This window comes from Orycteropus afer, unplaced genomic scaffold (genome assembly GCF_000298275.1).
Source record: "Orycteropus afer afer isolate SDZICR_OR568_19922 unplaced genomic scaffold, OryAfe1.0 scaffold00094, whole genome shotgun sequence".
NCBI lineage: Eukaryota > Metazoa > Chordata > Mammalia > Tubulidentata > Orycteropodidae > Orycteropus > Orycteropus afer.
In genome coordinates this window covers 8,539,020-8,556,304 of record NW_006921681.1, presented here as the reverse complement: position 1 = coordinate 8,556,304, position 17,285 = coordinate 8,539,020, and the positions used below count along the sequence as shown (strand labels likewise).

General features: G+C 46.4%; 1 protein-coding gene across 1 annotated transcript in view; it reads right to left on the bottom strand.

Moving 5' to 3' along the window:
* Positions 1-17,069, bottom strand: part of DISP3 (dispatched RND transporter family member 3) — a 37,760-nt gene extending 20,691 nt beyond the window's left edge. The window contains exons 1-6 of the mRNA XM_007942628.1: positions 15,983-17,069; positions 14,825-15,044; positions 5,625-5,761; positions 4,603-4,737; positions 3,921-4,081; positions 2,204-2,343 (exon numbers count right to left, since the gene is read on the bottom strand). Coding sequence (XP_007940819.1) covers positions 2,204-2,343; positions 3,921-4,081; positions 4,603-4,737; positions 5,625-5,761; positions 14,825-15,044; positions 15,983-17,069 — 1,880 coding nt within the window. The remainder of the gene's footprint in view (positions 1-2,203; positions 2,344-3,920; positions 4,082-4,602; positions 4,738-5,624; positions 5,762-14,824; positions 15,045-15,982) is intronic.
* Positions 17,070-17,285: the final 216 nt, after the last annotated feature.

The window sequence follows — 17,285 nt, the reverse complement described above, 5'->3', positions numbered from 1 at the left end:
AGGTGCCCAATATCACACTGTTGCCCACAGGCTTGGCGCCACCCCTATCTCACAGAGGAGAGTTATCTCAGACTCCTGGGAGCTTGCCACCTGACTTCCTTCCAGAACCATCCACCCAGGGGCCTCTGGTGCCACTCTTCTTCTGGGGAGACAAATGGTGGCAGCAGCCATTACCCAGGGAGAGGGAATGACTACACACAGCTACTCAGTGAGGAGGTGACCAAAGCAGGGAAGTCATTCCTCTGCTGTCATGTGGCCCAGGGAATTCTCTGGGGAGCCAGAGCGGGGAAAGCAGGGCCAGCAGAGGCCCTGGCTGGAGTGACAGTGGGGAGGGAGGAGGCTTGCCCTAGGGACTGGGATAAAGATCACATACACACTAACACTCACAGGGTGTCATGTACAGGCAATGTGCCACGAACACTAGAGATTATTCCACTTAATCCTCCCAAGAATCCAACTGGGATTACACCCATTTTACAGAAAAAGAAACTGAAACCCAGAGAAGTAACCTGCCCAAGTTCCCAGAGCTGAGACTGCAGTGCACATCTGACTGACTCCACAGACCACTGCATCCATAGCTCCAGATAAAGGGCTAGGGATCAGGTAGAAGATATTAGGCATTTTTGTAGAGATTAGAAAATGGAGCCCCTTCTCCAGGACACTTAACTTCTATGGCACAAAACTGCCATAGTAAATGTACAAATCTGAACATCCATGGTGCAGATGGCAAGGCCTTGACACGTCTTTGTGCAGTGCCCAATGTGCACCATCATACATGGGGACACCATCACACATTGAGGAGAGGGTGTGAGTAGGGAAAGCTGCATAATCAGTCCTGGGCCCCAAGTCTGAGCTCCTCACCAGCTCCTGCCTCCCTCCTGCCCCTCTTGAGCTCCCCATAGTCAGGTGGACATAGTCATGGAGCCCTACACACCACTGACATTCCTGCCTCTGTGTGCCCTGTCCTGAGCCAAGAGAACCTACCATTGTCCCTCAGAACTTCCAATCCCGGGTAACCACCAAGTTCAACTTCCATTTGACAACCCCTCCCTCCATGCCACCTTCCCTGATCACTTGGCCCATATGACCCCTCAACCTCCAGCAGCAATTCTGGACTGAACCATTCAACTGAGCACAGCACAGTTTAGCTATGTCTAAAGATTGTGTCTCCACCAAGACGAGAGCAAAGGACGTCAAATGTGTAGTTAACAGCCCAGGACGCAGAGGCAGATGATCTTGGGCTTCAATCTGGCACTGCTGCCTACTAAAGGGGTGATCTTGAGAAAGCTGCCTAAGTGCTCGGAGCCCTTGTCTCCTCATCTATAAAATGTTGTTGTTATGTGCCGTTGAGTAGGACCCGACTCATAGCAACCCCTCCTTGGGTTTCCGAGGCAGTATCACTACAGAAGTAGATTGCCCCATCTTCCTTCCAAGGAGTGGCTGGTGGGTTTGAACCGCCAGCCTTCTGGTTAGCAGTCAAGTGCCTTAGGCACTACGCTACCAGAGCTCCCATCTATAAAATGGATGTAATAAAAAGGCCAAGCTCCCAGGGTTCTTCAGGGGAGGGTGCCACTTAGATCTTGTACAAAAGAGCTTTGCCCACTTCCTGGTACATATTTGTTCTTAGTTGCCCTTGAGTCGATTCCAACTCATGGTGCCTCTATGTACGACAGAATGAAATTACAAAAATCTGAGATGTTGCCCAGTCCGTTCCATCTTCATGACCATGGGTATGCATGAGTCTCCTGCTGCAGCCACTGTGTATTTTGAATGCCTTCCAACGAGGGGCCTCATCTTCCAGCACTATTAGACAATGCTGTTGGAAGCAGACCACCAAGTATTTCTTCCTTGTCAGCCTGTCTGGAAGGTCCACTAAAACCTGTCCACCATAGGCTACTATGCTGGCATTTGGAATACTGGTGGCATAGTTTCCAGCATCATAGCAACACAAAAGCCGTAACAGTATGATAAACTGGGTGGTAGCCTGGCACCTAGGTGATCTCAAATAGTAATTACTGGACTGGATTATCTTCTCCTTCCCTTGTCCCTAATAGTGCCTACTATAGGACTAGGCATACAGTAGGTGCTCAACAAAGAATCACAAGTGTTTCTGGAAGAGAGGGCAGCATGCTGAGTGGCCCCTGAGGCCCTGTTACTGACATTTTCGGAGAGGCCAGCCCTCCCCCCGACTTGCCCAGCTCACCTGGTCTGACAGGAGCTCTCCAGTGGCGCCATGTAAAGGCTCCAGAGACCCAGGGCGGCAGGCATGGTGAAGAGCACAGCCAGCCAGCAGCAGGACACGATGAGAGACATGAACAGGCCAAAGTCATGGACGGCCGGGATCTGGGACGAAGAGGTGGAGGAGGATGGGGGCAGGTCAGGCCAGATGAGGTAGGATGAAGAGGCCCGGGATGCCAGCCACTGGTCTAGGTAGGATACCAGAGGCCAAGGGCTGGTGCCAGACAGCAAAGCAGAGGAGGAATGGTCTCCAGCTCTAGTTAGAGTGGAGGCCTTTGTCTGTGCTGCAGCCCAGTGCCTGGAACTGTATCTGGCAAAAGATAAGTGCTTGATAGAGAGAGAAACAGCCCCTTAGACCAGGCTGTGTGTGGGTGAAGGGGAAGGCTGCCATGGGACAGAAGCAGGGACTCCAAGGTGTCAGAGGAAGCTACACAAGGATGTACCAGTCATTAGAAAACGATGACCAACAAATATCCTTCACTGCTCTGACATACATTCACAGTCGTCATCTACTTCAGTCCCTGATAAATCCACGTACGAGGAAAATGAAGCTCAGAGAGGTTACAGACCTTGCCCAAAGTCACTTAGCTGGTAAGTGCTTTCATATCCTGTGCCCCTTCTAGGCCATCTGGCTATGGTTCTCCAGGAAGCCCTGGAGAATCCCAAAGCATCTAGTGTTTTCTATTTGTGAGGCACAGTATGGAATACTCTGGCCAAGTCATAAAACTAAAGACTTCGGCAGACTCACCACCTTTCAGGTTCTGTCAGCACCAAGGACCCAGTCCAAATCCAATGCCTTCTTCTGAGCCCAACTCAGAGGCTGTGAGAGCAGTGGGGCCAAGAAGAGGGGCAGGTGGAAGACAATGATTTAACATGAGGTGGGAGGTGGAAAGTGCTCTGGACCAGGGATCAAGAGAGCAGAGGCTAATTGAGGGTAATGAATGTCCAAGGGCGATCTCTAAGTCCACCCCCCAATCCCTGCCAGCCGTGTGCATGTGCGTGTGTGTGTGCGTGTGTGTGTGTGGTTTGCCTCTGCAGGAGACTTGGTCAGGCAAACCACTCACCAGCTGTGTGACCTTGAAGAAATCACTTTAGCTCTCTGGTCCTCAGCTTCTATGTTAGGAAATAGGAATGGTATTTGTACCTTTGTCATAGGTATGTTGTGATGATCAAATGTGAAAAAGCTTTGGAAACTCAAACAACCTTCAGGGTGGAAGTTGTTTTACTGTTAATGAGCATTAATAAAAACAGAAAAACCAAACTCACTGTTGTTGAATCAATTCTGACTCAGTGACCCTATATGGGACAAAGTACAACTGCTGCCACAGGGTTTCCAAGGCTGTAAATCTTTATGGAAGCAGATTGTGACATCTTTCTCCTTTGGAGAGGTTGATGGGTTCAAACTGCTGACCTTTTTATTAGCAGCTGAGCTCTTTAACCACTGTGCCACCAGGCCTCCCCTAATGAGCTTCAATAATAAATGGTATTTGTGTTATTATATTTTCTACTGAAGTTCTGCTAAAGTGTAATTACTAACAAAAACAGATTCTAGGGACACAGCAATGCCCTGAAGCAAAGGCTGCTTAGCACAAAAGAAGAGGCAAGGTGGGCAGAGCAGGAAGCAGTGCCTAGGTATGTATGGCTAGGGGTGGCCAGGACAGGATGTGGGGTGGGTCTCCCACCTGGGAGAAGACGTTAGCTGCATAGGCAGCGGCCGTGGTCAAGGAGGTGAAAAAGGTGGCCTTGCCAGCCGTCTGAATGGTGTGGATCATCCGCAGCTGTGGGTCTTCCAGGTGGGTGGCCTGGCGGTAGGTGTTGATGAACACAAAGACGTCGTCCACACCTATAGGACGGAGTCCCAAGCCAGCAGGGCAGGTTCAGGATTGTGCTGCTGTCTCCACAACAGGGCTGACCTGGGCCTAGACCAACCTTGAGCAGCACCCTGGGAGGTCAGGCACCAGGAAGAGTCCTGCTTCTTGGTGTGGACTTTAGAAAGACCCATCCCACTCTGCTCCCACTCCCAGGAATCTATATGCTCCTTGACCCTATCCCCAGAACTAGGCCCCTTCTTCTAAATCTCAGCCTCCTTCCCACCCCTCCTAGACCTTTTCTACCAATCCTAACCTCAACTCAGCAAACCTCCCTGTTTCTCTCATCCTTAGGGGGTTCTACCCACCACATGCCAAGGATCCTCCCACAGCTCATATTCTAACCTTCCCCATTCCAAGGCTTTGAGACCTCACAGGGGACTTTTTGGAGCCCCCATGGAACTAGGATTTCCCTCCAAGGAGAAGGCCGTCTTTGGGGGAAGGGTCAAGGTTCCCAAGTGGGAAGCCCATTGCCATGGCAACAAAAGCAACTCACCAATGCCCACTATCACGAAAGCAGCCACCCCGTTGAGGATGCCCAAGTACTGGATGCCAAAGACCACATGGTACAGGAAGAGTGCCACCAGGCAGCTAAGGCCAATGCTGGCAATCCCAAAGAAGGACAGGAACACTGGGTAGGGCAAGAGGCACAAGGGGATAAAATGGGGAGAGCTCGAGTGGAACACAAACCCCTTTTAGTGTTTTTGACATTGGCTGGGTCCTGCCTTGCCCCACAAAGCCAGCCACCCTTCACTACCTGTCTGTCCCAGCACAGGCAATATGCCAATTCATAGTTTTCTATGCCTAAAGAAGGCACAAAGGAAGAGGCCCAAGTGGTGGATGAAGTCATCTCTGAACACCTAGATTAAGTCATGTTGGCTGTGGTACTTCATTTTTGTAGAACTAGCTCAAATGCTAGTATATAACTATAAACAGTATACATTTCGGGCCTGTTACCCCAGTTAGACTAGAGGTTCCACAGGGGTAAGAACTGTGTCTATTATGTGCTGGATCCATGACACCTTTGAATATACGGCACATAGGTGGTACTCAATAAACATATTTCATGGATAAATTGATGTATTTTCTACTTTTGGAAGGTATTATCATCTCTTGTTCACCTAAGCAATTCAGAATGCCTACTGTACACAGCAATAAGAAGCAGTTAGTGTCCATGGGGAGGTAGTGGTGAACTGGGAATAAAAGGATGGTTGACTTGATATTGTGAAACAGGCTACAGAATAATCCACAGTATCCTCGATTACCTAAAACAAGGTCACCAGCAGGAAAAAAGATAGTCAAAGATCAAAAAGCCAAACTATGTGAGGTCCTCGGGGTGGGGTCTCTGGGTATGGCCCAACCTGCCTCTGGACTCCAATCTACCTGCCTGGGGTTAGAAGATACTTCTGAGCCCCATCTTCCCTCCCCCAACATTCTGATGTGTTGGAGTCAAGACTATGTCTGGCATTCTTGTGGCAGAAGGCCAGACACGAGCAAAGTGGGAGGACAGAACCCTACCTGAGCAAGAGGTGAGAATGTAGACGAGGGCGGCGATGCAACTGCTGCTGATGAAGGCCAGGAGCATGTCATTATTGAAGGTTCTGCGCACCTCATAATCAAAGAGGTCTGTTCCCCCATACAGAACCTGGACTTTGCTAGGGAAGGAAGGATACAGGGAGAGGAGAGACGGGAAGGCGATTAGAGATGGCTGTTAACACGCACAGGAGGGCCAGGTGCTATCCACCTCACCAGTGATTCTTCACATTAAAATCACTTAGGGAATTTAAAAAATCTTGATGTCCAGCCCATACATTAGACCAATTTAATCAGAATTTCTAAAGTGGGGCCAAATCATCAAGGTTTTTAACATCTCTTAGGTGATTCACCTTTAATTTCTTGGGTGTATGATCAAGGCTGAGAACTACTGCTCTAGGCTGGTTCAATCAGAATCATTTCTGTTATCTCCCAATTCTCAATTATCCACAGTTAATGTCTCAATTAAAATTGGCTTCCAGACATTCAGTTTTACACTGCTGTTCAGTATGCACTTAACAGAAGTTATTTCTAATGGGAACAAAAACAACAACAACAAATCATAACCAGGCTGGTCAAACTAAGGTTTAAAATACAAACAGGAATGACATCTATTTCTGGCCAAGATGGAGTAACAAGGACTAGATAACTTTCCACGGGGGGAAAAAAAACCCTAAAATGAGAAAATATTTGAAACAAGACAGTAGACATCAAAAAACAAAGGATAGTGATTCCTGAGGATCCTATGATTACTCAAACTTACTGCTTTGAGAGTTTCTGGGCATCATTGCAGCTCAGTATATGGGTTAGTTACTGGACTCCCAAAAAGTAGGGGTTCACAGAAAAAATATTTGAAGAAATAATGGCTGAAAAATTTCCAAGCTTGATGGAAATGATACATCCATTGACCCAAGAAGCTTGTGTAATGAACTCCAGGCACACACACACATAGAAAAACTACAAATAAAAGCATAACAATGCATTTCATAATCAAATTCCTTGAAACCAGTGATCAAGAGAAAATCTTAAAAGCAGTCTTGGGAAAAAAAGACACATTATGTACAAAGTAAGAAAGATAAGGATGACATAAAACTTTTTGTCAGAAACAATGCAAATGAGAATACAGTGGAGCAACATCTTTTAAGGTAATGAAAGAAAAAAACAGTCAACTTAGAATTTTATACCCAGCAAAAATATTTTCAAAAACAAAGGTGAAATAAACACTTTCTCAGACTTACAAAAGTTGGAAGAATTCATCTCCAGTTATACCATACCACAAGAGATGTTCAAGGAAGTCCTTCAGGCAGAAGGAAAATGGTAACATATGAAAACATGGATATGCATAAAGGAACAAAAAGCACTGGAAATGATAATGACATGGATAAATATGTAAAACTTTTTCTTAGTATTTAAATCTCTTTAAAATATAATTGCCTGTTCTGGTTACCTAGTGCCGCTCTGACAAGAATATACCACAAATGAGATGGCCTTAACAAACAGGAGTTTATTCTCTTACAGTTCAGGAGGCTAGAAGTCCGAGTTCAAAGTGCCAGGTTCTAGGGGCTGTGTGAAAGCCCCTGGACCTTGGGCTTCAGCTCTGCCTCTTGCTCCCGGCCCACTGAAGCTAGAGGCATATCTTCACCCAGGCAACTATTGGCTGCTGAGGCTAACAAGCCCAAGGTTGACAAATAAAATGGCACAGTCCCAATGTTACCAAACCACATGGCAGGCCATTAATTCAAGTCCATTGTAAGTCCCAAGGTTGGCAGAGCATGGCAAGCTGCTGAACAATGACACGGCTACATGCAGGGTCCAAGCATGCCATAAGCTAGAGACCGTTCCCCAAGGCTTCTGTTTATATACAGGAAACAGACCACATTCCCTAAGGCAGCTACTCAGCTGCACACAGTAGATTCCACCATGCAGTTGTTTACCAGTCTCATCATGGGGAATACTACATCCAACTGCCAAGCCACTCAACCAGGCCCAGCCAAGTTGACACACATACTGAACTGCTACACTTACCATTTAAGCAAAATGAACAACAGTGTAGTGTGAGATTTATAACATGTAAAAAAATAATGTATGACACCAATAGCATAAAGTCCAGGAAGGGAAAAATGAGAGTCTGCTCTGGTGGCATAGTACCTAAGGCATTTGACTGCTAGCCAGAGGGTGGTGGCTCAAACCCACCAGCCACTCCTCAGAAAGAAGACTGGGCAATCTAATTCTGGAGAGATATCACCTCGGAAACCCAAGGGGTCGCTGTGAGTCGGATCTGACTTGATGGCAGTGAATTTGGTTTGGTTTATACTATACATGAAGAGGTATAATGTCACTTGAAGTGACACTAGTAATTTAAAGATATATACTATAAACTCTAAAGCAATCATTAAAATAACTAAACAAAGAGTTATAGCTAAAAAGCCAACGAAGGAGGTAAAAACAATTGTTATGTTATTTGCCGTCAAGTCAGCCCCGACTCATAGCAACCCCTCCTTGGGTTTCCGAGGCAGTTATCACTATGGAAGTAGGATTGCCCAACCTTCCTTCCGAGGAGTGGCTGGTGGGTTTGAACCGCCAGCCTTCTGGTTAGCAGTCAAGTGCCTTAGGCACTATGCTACCAGAGCTCCTAAAAACAATTAAAAAATAATAATAACCCTCAGTCCCAAAGAAGGTGAAAAAAGAGGTGAAGGGAACAAACAATATATGGCACAAATTGAAAACAAATAAAAAGACAGACCTAAGCCCAACCATAGGAGCTCTGGTGGTGTAGTGCCTAAAGCACTTGACTGCTAACCAGAAGGCTGGAGGTTCAAACCCACCAGCCACTCCTCGGAAGGAAGGTTGGGCAATCTACTTCCATAGTGATACTGCCTTAGAAACCCAAGGAGGGGTTGCTATGAGTCAGGGCCGACTCGACAGCATATAACAGTAACAACAACAAGCCCAACAATATTGATAATTAAATGGAAATGCTCTAAACACTCCATTGAAAGGCAGAGACTGTCAGACTATACAAAAAGGCAAGACCCAGCTGCCTACAAGATACCCACTTGAAATATAAAGACACAAGTAGGTTAAGAGCAAATGGATGGAAAAAGATACAGTGATTATCCATGGGGCATGAGGGAACTTTTTGGGTTGAAGGTGTTGAATGTGGTGAAGTTTTCACAGGTGTATATAGGTATGTCAAAGCTAATCAAACTAAACTTTTAAGCATGTCTGCTTTATCGTATGCAGTTATACCCCAACAAAGAACTGCCCCGTAGAGTTTCCATAGAGTTTGCTGGAAATCTTTATGGAAGCAGAATGCCACATCTTTCTTCCATGGAGCGCTGGTTGGTTTAAACCACTGGTCTTTCTTTTGGCTGCTCAGTGCTTTAACCACTGTGCCACCAGGACTCCCTTTGTTAAAAAATACAAACAGGACATTTGAAAGTAGAAAAAATTTTGGATTGTCTATTTTGTTGGATTAAATAGGCTAATTGCACTTTAATTAGTATAGAAAACTGAAAGTCCAATAATTCATTTCATAATTCAGTCACTCATTTGTTACAGCATTTATAGACTGATCTGTAGGTGCCAGGTACTACCATAGTTGCTGGCTGTAAAAAAACCACAGACCCAAACTTCTACTTCTGAGTAAAATGAATAGCTCATGGCAAACCAATGTTCCTACCTAGAACTACTAACAAAACCAAAAACTAAACCCACTGCCATCAAGTTGATTCTGACTCACAGCGATGCCCCACTGGGTTTCCAAGGTGGCAAATCTTTATGGAAGTAGACTGCTCCATCTCCTTCTGCAGAGCAGCTGGTGGGTTTGAACTGCTAACCTTCTTTTTAGCAGTCAAATGCCTTAGGCACTGTGCCACCAGAACTCCTTAACAAAGACAGATAAAATTCAGAAATCAAGTGTTTGAAGACAGCAGAGAATTGCTGGGCAGTAAGAACTAGAGGACTAAGACTCTAAAAGTGGAAGAACCTTGGAAAGGTAAACTGCCTTCTATAGCTGCTTTTGCTCTACAGGCATCTGCTGATTCTGGGTATGGACAGGAGTCTGGAAATCTTGGCTGGAAGTCAGACGAATTAGCTAAGCTCTTGGCAGAAACTTAGAGACTCAGAGAGCATATAGCTGCATGGGGTAAAACCTATAAAGAAAGCCTCTGAAAAGCAGAGTCAAGTTTCTCAGCAATTTTGAGAGACAAGGTTTAGAGTCTGTGATCTTTAGGGTAAAGGGTCTCTGCAGAATACACCAGGTTCTCAGTTGAAAATCCTGGAGAAGCAAGGACCAACTGGAGGTAGACTGAGACTTTTCAGGCAGCAAACCAGCTTCAACTCAGTGTACTCATGGACTGTTTATGGTATCAGTCACAACTCTATCTGACTAGTGAAGGAAGGATAAACCTTCTCTGGAGGAAGATAACATCATTTGGACCCCTATTTTTTAAAAATTTTATTGTTATTTGGGTGAAAATTTACAGACCAAATTCATCTTCCACACAGCAGTTCACATATACTTTGTCTCATGACATTGACTGCAATCTCCCACAATGCAACAGCTGTTCTCCTACTTCTTCCCCATAGTTACCTCTTTCCTATATCTTTTCCTCCCCTGCACTCCTGCCCCCCTGAGCTGTCTCCCTGTGCATACAGAGCCCTTCTATTCTCCCATGATTGATCTCTCCAAGGAGTGTATCTACCTAATGTAAATGTTCAGCTCATATGCCTGTCTTTTGTTTGGCTGGAAGCCACAGGAATGGATTCAATTCCAGACCTGATGAAGGGCAGCTAGGGGCCATAGTCTCAGGGGTTGAACCCTTATGTATTTTATATACAAGGTTTATCATTCAATAAAAAATGATTAGACATATCAACAGATGGGATCATATGACCAAGTGAAAGAAAAGATTACAGAAACAAATTCACAGGTTGCACATATTGAAAGTCAGCTGATGAGAACTTTAAAACAACTATGATTAATGTTTAGAAAAGAAAGGAGGATGGACAAAACAAACAAAACAATGAAGAATTTCACCATTGCTTAAGAATCTATAACAAAGAATTAAATAGAAATTCTTGAACAGAAAACCATTAACACTGAAGTGAAAAAAAAAAAACAACTCTATAGACATTTATAAGCAGGTTAGACAATATAGAAGACAGAATTAGTAAACTGGAATATCTAAATCAAAGCATAGGAAAAAAAATAACGAAGAAAAACTCAGAAAAGAATGTTAGCAACACATGCAATTTAGTGGAAAAAAAAAATCAAATGTGTAACTAGAATCCTAAAAGGAAAGGGGACAGATGAGGTAGAAGCAATATTTGTAGAGATAATAGCCAAAAGGTTCCTAAAAGATATGAAATCTATCAACCCACACATTCAAGAAGCTCTGTGTACCCTAAGAAGAACAAATACACAGAAAACTATACCCACAGACATCACAGCAAGACTGGTTAAAACCAAAGACAAAGAGAAATCTTAAAAGCAGCTAGTGAAAAAAGAATCTTTCAAAGGAGCAACAAAAAGTTTAACAGCGGACTCCTTCACAGAGATGATGGAAGTCAGAAGACGATGGATACTATAGAGTACTGTAAGAAAATAACCACCAATTTAGGATTCTACACTAGGAAAAATACACTTCAAAAATGAGAGTGAAATAAAAATATTTTCAGATAAACAAAACTGAGAATTTATCTCCAACAAATGCACACGAAAAGAACACTAAAGAGAGTTCTTTAAATATAAGGAAAATGATCCCAGAGTAAACATGAAATTGTAGAAGGCAATGAAGAGCTACAAAAAGGGTAAATATATGGGTAAATATAAATGAATACTGGCTCCAAAAAAATGAAATGTAATGTCTTGAGGGGTTTAAGATGTATGTAGCAACAAAACTGCAAAAAGCTGAAGGGGAAGAAATGCAATGAATGTGTTTTAAGATTTTATTATTATCAGGAAAGTAGTAAAAGTGATGATTTGTAGTATTCTGTAATGAGTCAAGGATGCATGTTGCCATCTCTAGGGTAGCCAGTAACAGAACAAAAAATATTTTATTAATCCAAAAGAAGGTAGTAATGCTAAGTCTACAGAAGCCCCAGTTGTCACCACATCTATGAAACTTTTGGGACTGGGAAGGGTAGAAGAGGCTTTTTTACTCAGGTCAGGGGACTTGTCTGAGCCACTGGACATATGAGGCAGACCCTTCTACTGTCAGGCCCTCCCAGCTTTCCAATCCAGCCAAGTATCTTTCCCCAGGGCATTTCCACTCACTCACTTAGTTCATTCCTTAGATAAATTCCTATTAAGGGGTGCCTGACACTGTGCTAGGTGCTAGGCCTATAGACATGCACAATTCAAGTTCCAATTCACACTCTCTTAAGACAATTAAAACAGACTTTTCTCAAACTTCAATGCACAAACAAATCACCTGAAGATACTGCAGATCTGGGAAAGGGCCTGAGATTCTGCATTTCTAACAAGCCCCCAGGTGATGCTGATGCTCCTGATTCAAGAACTGCACTTTGAGTTACAAGGAATTAAAATGAGAGTGACAAGTGCTATGATGAAATTGTAGTTCGGAGAGGTGAAAACAGCTTACCCAAACTCCCACCACTACTAAGTAGAGCAACTGGGATCTGACTTCAGATGTATCTAATTTTAAAGTCTGTGTATGCTTTTTCTGCCTTCCTTTGGGAGAAAGAAGGGAACTGTGGGGAGAAAAAAGGTAGGGTTGGCCATTTAATCTAATCTCAGGAAAAATTACTTAAATTGGATCCTAATGGTTGAATAGATGTTTGTCTGGCAAAGAAGTAGTGCTCGGAGAAATGGTGAGAGCTCTGGATTAGAAAGCCTGGATCTGAATCCCATTCCACAACTGTGAGCTTCAAAATTCTGGACAACTCACTTAAACATGCTGTGCCTCAGTTTCCTCAAATATAAAACCAAGATAATCGTAATAGCACCTACCTCACTAGGTTAATGTGAGAATTAGAGATACTTAATGAATGAATAATGGAAGGACAGAGGGCATTTTAGGCAAAATGATGCCTCCTGTGCCTAGTACTAGCCTGTCAGGGTAAAGGACTGCGAAGGCATTGGATTTATTGCTCAGCAGTGTCTGATGTCCTTTCCTGGAGGGGTGGGTGCCCAATTACATTCCTGGACATACCATCCGAAAGCGTGGATGACAACCAAAGTACCCACCATCCCCAAACACCTTCACATTTGTTAGCTCATCTACTCCTAATACTCCAGAAGGGTAACAGGAATCATTATTCTCACTTCACATGTAGGGAAACTGAGGCACAGAGAAGTTAGCTGACTTGTATACTTTCTAGAAAGTGCTCTAGCACCATCCCAGGAAGAAAAAAAAAAAAACCCCAAGAGCTTCAGAGTGAGAGGTCTAGCATTTCCTATCCCCCTCAAAGCTGTCATGTTTACTAACCATTAGCACTGATCAAGAACAGGGGTCTTTTTGGTCAGATGAAATCTGGTGAGACCCCCAATACTATGACCCTGGAATACATTCTGCACCTGGAATAAAACACACCCCTGGGAGCTGGCTCTCAGCCGAATAGGTGGGGGCCCAAGGAGCTCAGCAGCAGACCCATTGGCCTTCCCTCCTGGTCACCCTGCCTTCTTCCTCACCCCACCTGAAGCCTCAAGCCCCTTTCTAAGCAGATGGGATACACCCTCTCTTACTGAGAGCTACCCTGACCCAAATGGGGCAGTTACTCAAGAAGAGTGACCCTGAGATCTGTTCAGGTGGCCCCACTTAGTTTACACTTTCATTCCATGTACATGCAGACCACTCAACCCAGGATGATGCACCCACATTGTTGTTGTTGTTGTTAAGTGCCGTCGAGTCGTTTCCGACTCATAGCGACCCCATGCACAGCAGAACGAAACACTGCCCAATCCCGCGCCAGCCCCACAATCCCTGCTATACTCGAGCCCATCATCGCAGCCACTGTATCAATCCATCTCCCTGAAGGCCTCCCCCTCTTTCGTTGACCCTCCACCCTATCAAGCATGACATCCTTCTCCAGGGAATGGTCCCTTCTTACAACATGACCAAAATAGGCGAGACGAAGTCTGGCCATTCTTGCTTCCAAGGAGCATTCTGGCTGCACTTCCTCCAGGACACATCTGTTAGTTCTTTTAGCAGTCCACGGTACTTTCAGCATTCTTCGCCAGCACCACAACTCAAAAGCATCAACTCTTCTTCGGTCTTCCTTATTCATTGTCCAGCTCTCACATGCATACCAGGTGATTGGAAATATCATGGCTTGTGTCAGGCGCACCTTAGTCCTCAAGGAGACATCCTTGCTCCTCAGCACTTGAAACAGTTCCTTCGCAGTTGACTTCCCCAATGCTACACGTCGTCTAATGTCCTGACTGCTGCTTCCGTTGGCATCGATTGTAGAACCAAGCAACATGAATTCCTTGACAACCTCAATCTTCTCTCCATTTATTGTGATGCTGCTCATTGGTCCAGTTGTGAGGATTTTTGTTTTCTTTATGTTGAGATGTAATCCATACTGCAGACTGTATTCTTCAACCTTCATCAGTAGGTGCCTTAAGTCATCCTCACTTTCAGCAAGCAAAGTTGTATCGTCTGCATATCTCAGGTTGTTAATGATTCTTCCTCCAATCCTGATACCACCTTTTTCTTCATATAGTCCAGCTTCTCGGATTATTTGCTCAGCATATAGATTGAGTGGCATATATTATTTGCTCAGCATATAGATTGGTGGCCCCACTTAGTTTACACTTTCATTCCATGTACATGCAGACCACTCAACGCAGGATGATGCACCCACATACTCTATGGTAATACATCCCTTAGAAGAATAGACCACCGGACACCAGAGGACCAACATTCAAATTGAGGAAATGCAGGACACACAGGATTGCATAAATATGAGGGGCCTGGGGGTGGGTTACAGGGTAGGGAGGGGAGGAGACTGGGTTGGAGATGGACATGGTGAATGGGGAATGAAACTAAATGTACACTCAAGAATGTATCTGGCTCTGCCCCAGATTTGGGAAGACTTCTAGGAAGGAAGGAGATCTGAGATTCATGAGTTGAGGCACCTGGAAACCAACTCCCTACACCAATGCAGCCCTTTACACCCAATGGTAGGCATAGACTGGGTTTTGTGGGACTTCCTACCTAGTAGACTGCTTGGCCAACATGGCCACATAGGTGACCACGAAGCTCTGAAACTTGGCCCGCTGCTCTTCCCAGCGGTCATCCACTGAGTAGTAGTTGGGCAGGGGTGCTCCAAACAGGATTTCGCTGCGCAGGAGGGAGCTCTTGAGGTTGTCTGCAGAGAGGCCCTCATCCACATACCAGTAGAACTCAGGGTGAGTCATGGCCAGCTCTAGGGAGCCTGCAGGGGTGGGGGCCCAAGGAGCTCAGCAGCAGACCCACTGGCCTTCCCTCCTGGTCACCGTGCCTTCTTCCTCACCCCACCTGAAGCCTCAAGCCCCTTTCTAAGCAGATGGGATACACCCTCTCTTACTGAGAGCTACCCTGACCCAAATGGGGCAGTTACTCAAGAAGAGTGACCCTGAGATCTGTTCAGGTGGCCCCACTTAGTTTACACTTTCATTCCAGTTTGAACTGCACCTAATTCCAGGGCTCAGTCTCTACACAGTCCCTATAATTCCATCTCCTCATTCCAAACCTGCCTCCATTTGCCTAGAACTGGGGCCATGCCCTCCCTTAAAACACTCACTCAAGCCCCTTCCCTCAGTCCCTGACTTGCCCCACCATTCCTGAAGTCCCGCCCCTACTTTACTTCAAACTAACCCCACCCTGGTCCTCTTTCAACCCTAGCCTCTCCTTCATCATTCTCTGACCACATCCCCCATTCTCTGTAACATCCTTTACCTCTCCCTAACCGATCTCACGCCCAAACCCCATCCAATAATTTCTCTAACTCCAGCCACAGCATAACTCCCAACCTTCCTCCAACAGGTCTGTGCCCAAACTGCACACTTAAACTCCATCTCACATCCCCTGCTAGCCCAGCGCTTCTCAACCTCGACCACACAGGTTACGTTAATCACTGGCTCCAGCCTGACTCCGCCTCACTCCCAAGTCCCACCTCATTCTCCTTCAGGTGTTAACCCACCTCCAAGTCTCTTCCAAGTCTCCAAATACTAAATCTAAGACCCCCCGCTCCCAGCCTCCTTCAGATCCCAGCCCTTACAAACTCCACCTCCAGCCCCTCAGGCCCCACCCCTTTCCAGCACAGCCCCTAGGTCCCAGCTCCCTCACACTCTGCCCTGTCCAAATCCGGCCCTAGGCCCAGCCAGATCTCACCCCGGATGTCAGCCAGGTCCTGCCCCATGCCATCATAGTATATTTTGCCACCTCTCTCAGTGGGAAAAAAGTAAGTCATGAGCGAGCTGGGTGGGGAGCAGTAGGAGTAGGAGCCCAGCGGCACGTCCTTAAGGACCTCGTGGGGCTTCCAGCAGAACTCCCGGAAGCCTGGGTGGTCCATGATCTTGCGCTCAATCTCATGGATTGTGACCAGACGCTCACTGGTGAAAATGTTGCGCTCTGCGTCCCCACGCGCCAAGAAGATGAGCTCAATACGCCAGTGCGCATGCGTCTGAGTGTTGGCGCTCACATAAGCACGTGAGTAGTCCCAATGCGAGGCTCCCCGACGAGCCCGGCTCTGATTGGCTGCGGCCACCATGGGGGGTGGGCCACTGGGCTGGCACCTCCCAGTCTTGTCAGGCCTTGGGTTCCGCGGGGCTGCACTTTGGTTGGCTGCCAGTTCTACCAGGGGTGGGGTCTCGCGCGGAAGACGCCTGTACCGAGTGACTGCTGGCTTTGGGGCGGTGGAGATGTCCCACGAGAAGGTTGGGCCACTGACTTGGACAGCGTGAGGGGACCTGGTGGCTGCCCGGGAGCGATTTCCAAGGTGCAGCTGCTGCAACTGCTCTGAGATGAGGCGCTGAAGCGTCTCAGAGGTGAAGTCGGCCAAGTCACGCCGGTTGCGCCCCCAGGACCCAAACTGGGACTTGAGTGCCAGAGCTAGGGCGTCAAAACGCTGCGAGGCCTCATGGTTGCGGATCTCGAAGGCATTGTAAGAGATGTCAATGTCCAGCGGTGGGTAGTAAAGAAACATGAAGGCAGACAGAGCCATGGGGATGCTGCAGCCCAGGAAGAGGACCAGCCCCGCACAGCATGGATTGGTGAAGGCCCAGCCCAGGGTACTCCAGAAGCCGGAGACTGGGGGCCGGGAGGGCCAGGTCCAGCGCCGCCAGCAACACTGCCCGCCTACCCCAGGGCGGGGCCCCAGCTTCTGGACTCCGCTGAGGGCTTCTCCAGTCGCTTCCTCCTCCTCCTGCTCCTCCTCTAGCCACACATCCTGCAGCAAGGGGTCATCCTCTGAGTCCATAGCCTACAGAAGAGGGAGAGAGGGTCAGTGGGCTAGAGAGAGGAAGGTGATGTGCCCTGTGACAGTATTCACCCAGTCCTGGGCATTAACTCTGCCCACTCATAACCAAATACTCATACTGCAATGGATTTGCATTGAGCAGGCATTTAATGCAACTGAATTCAACGATCTGTGCATCATACAAAGAAAAATCCTATTATTTTTCCATCACTTTCA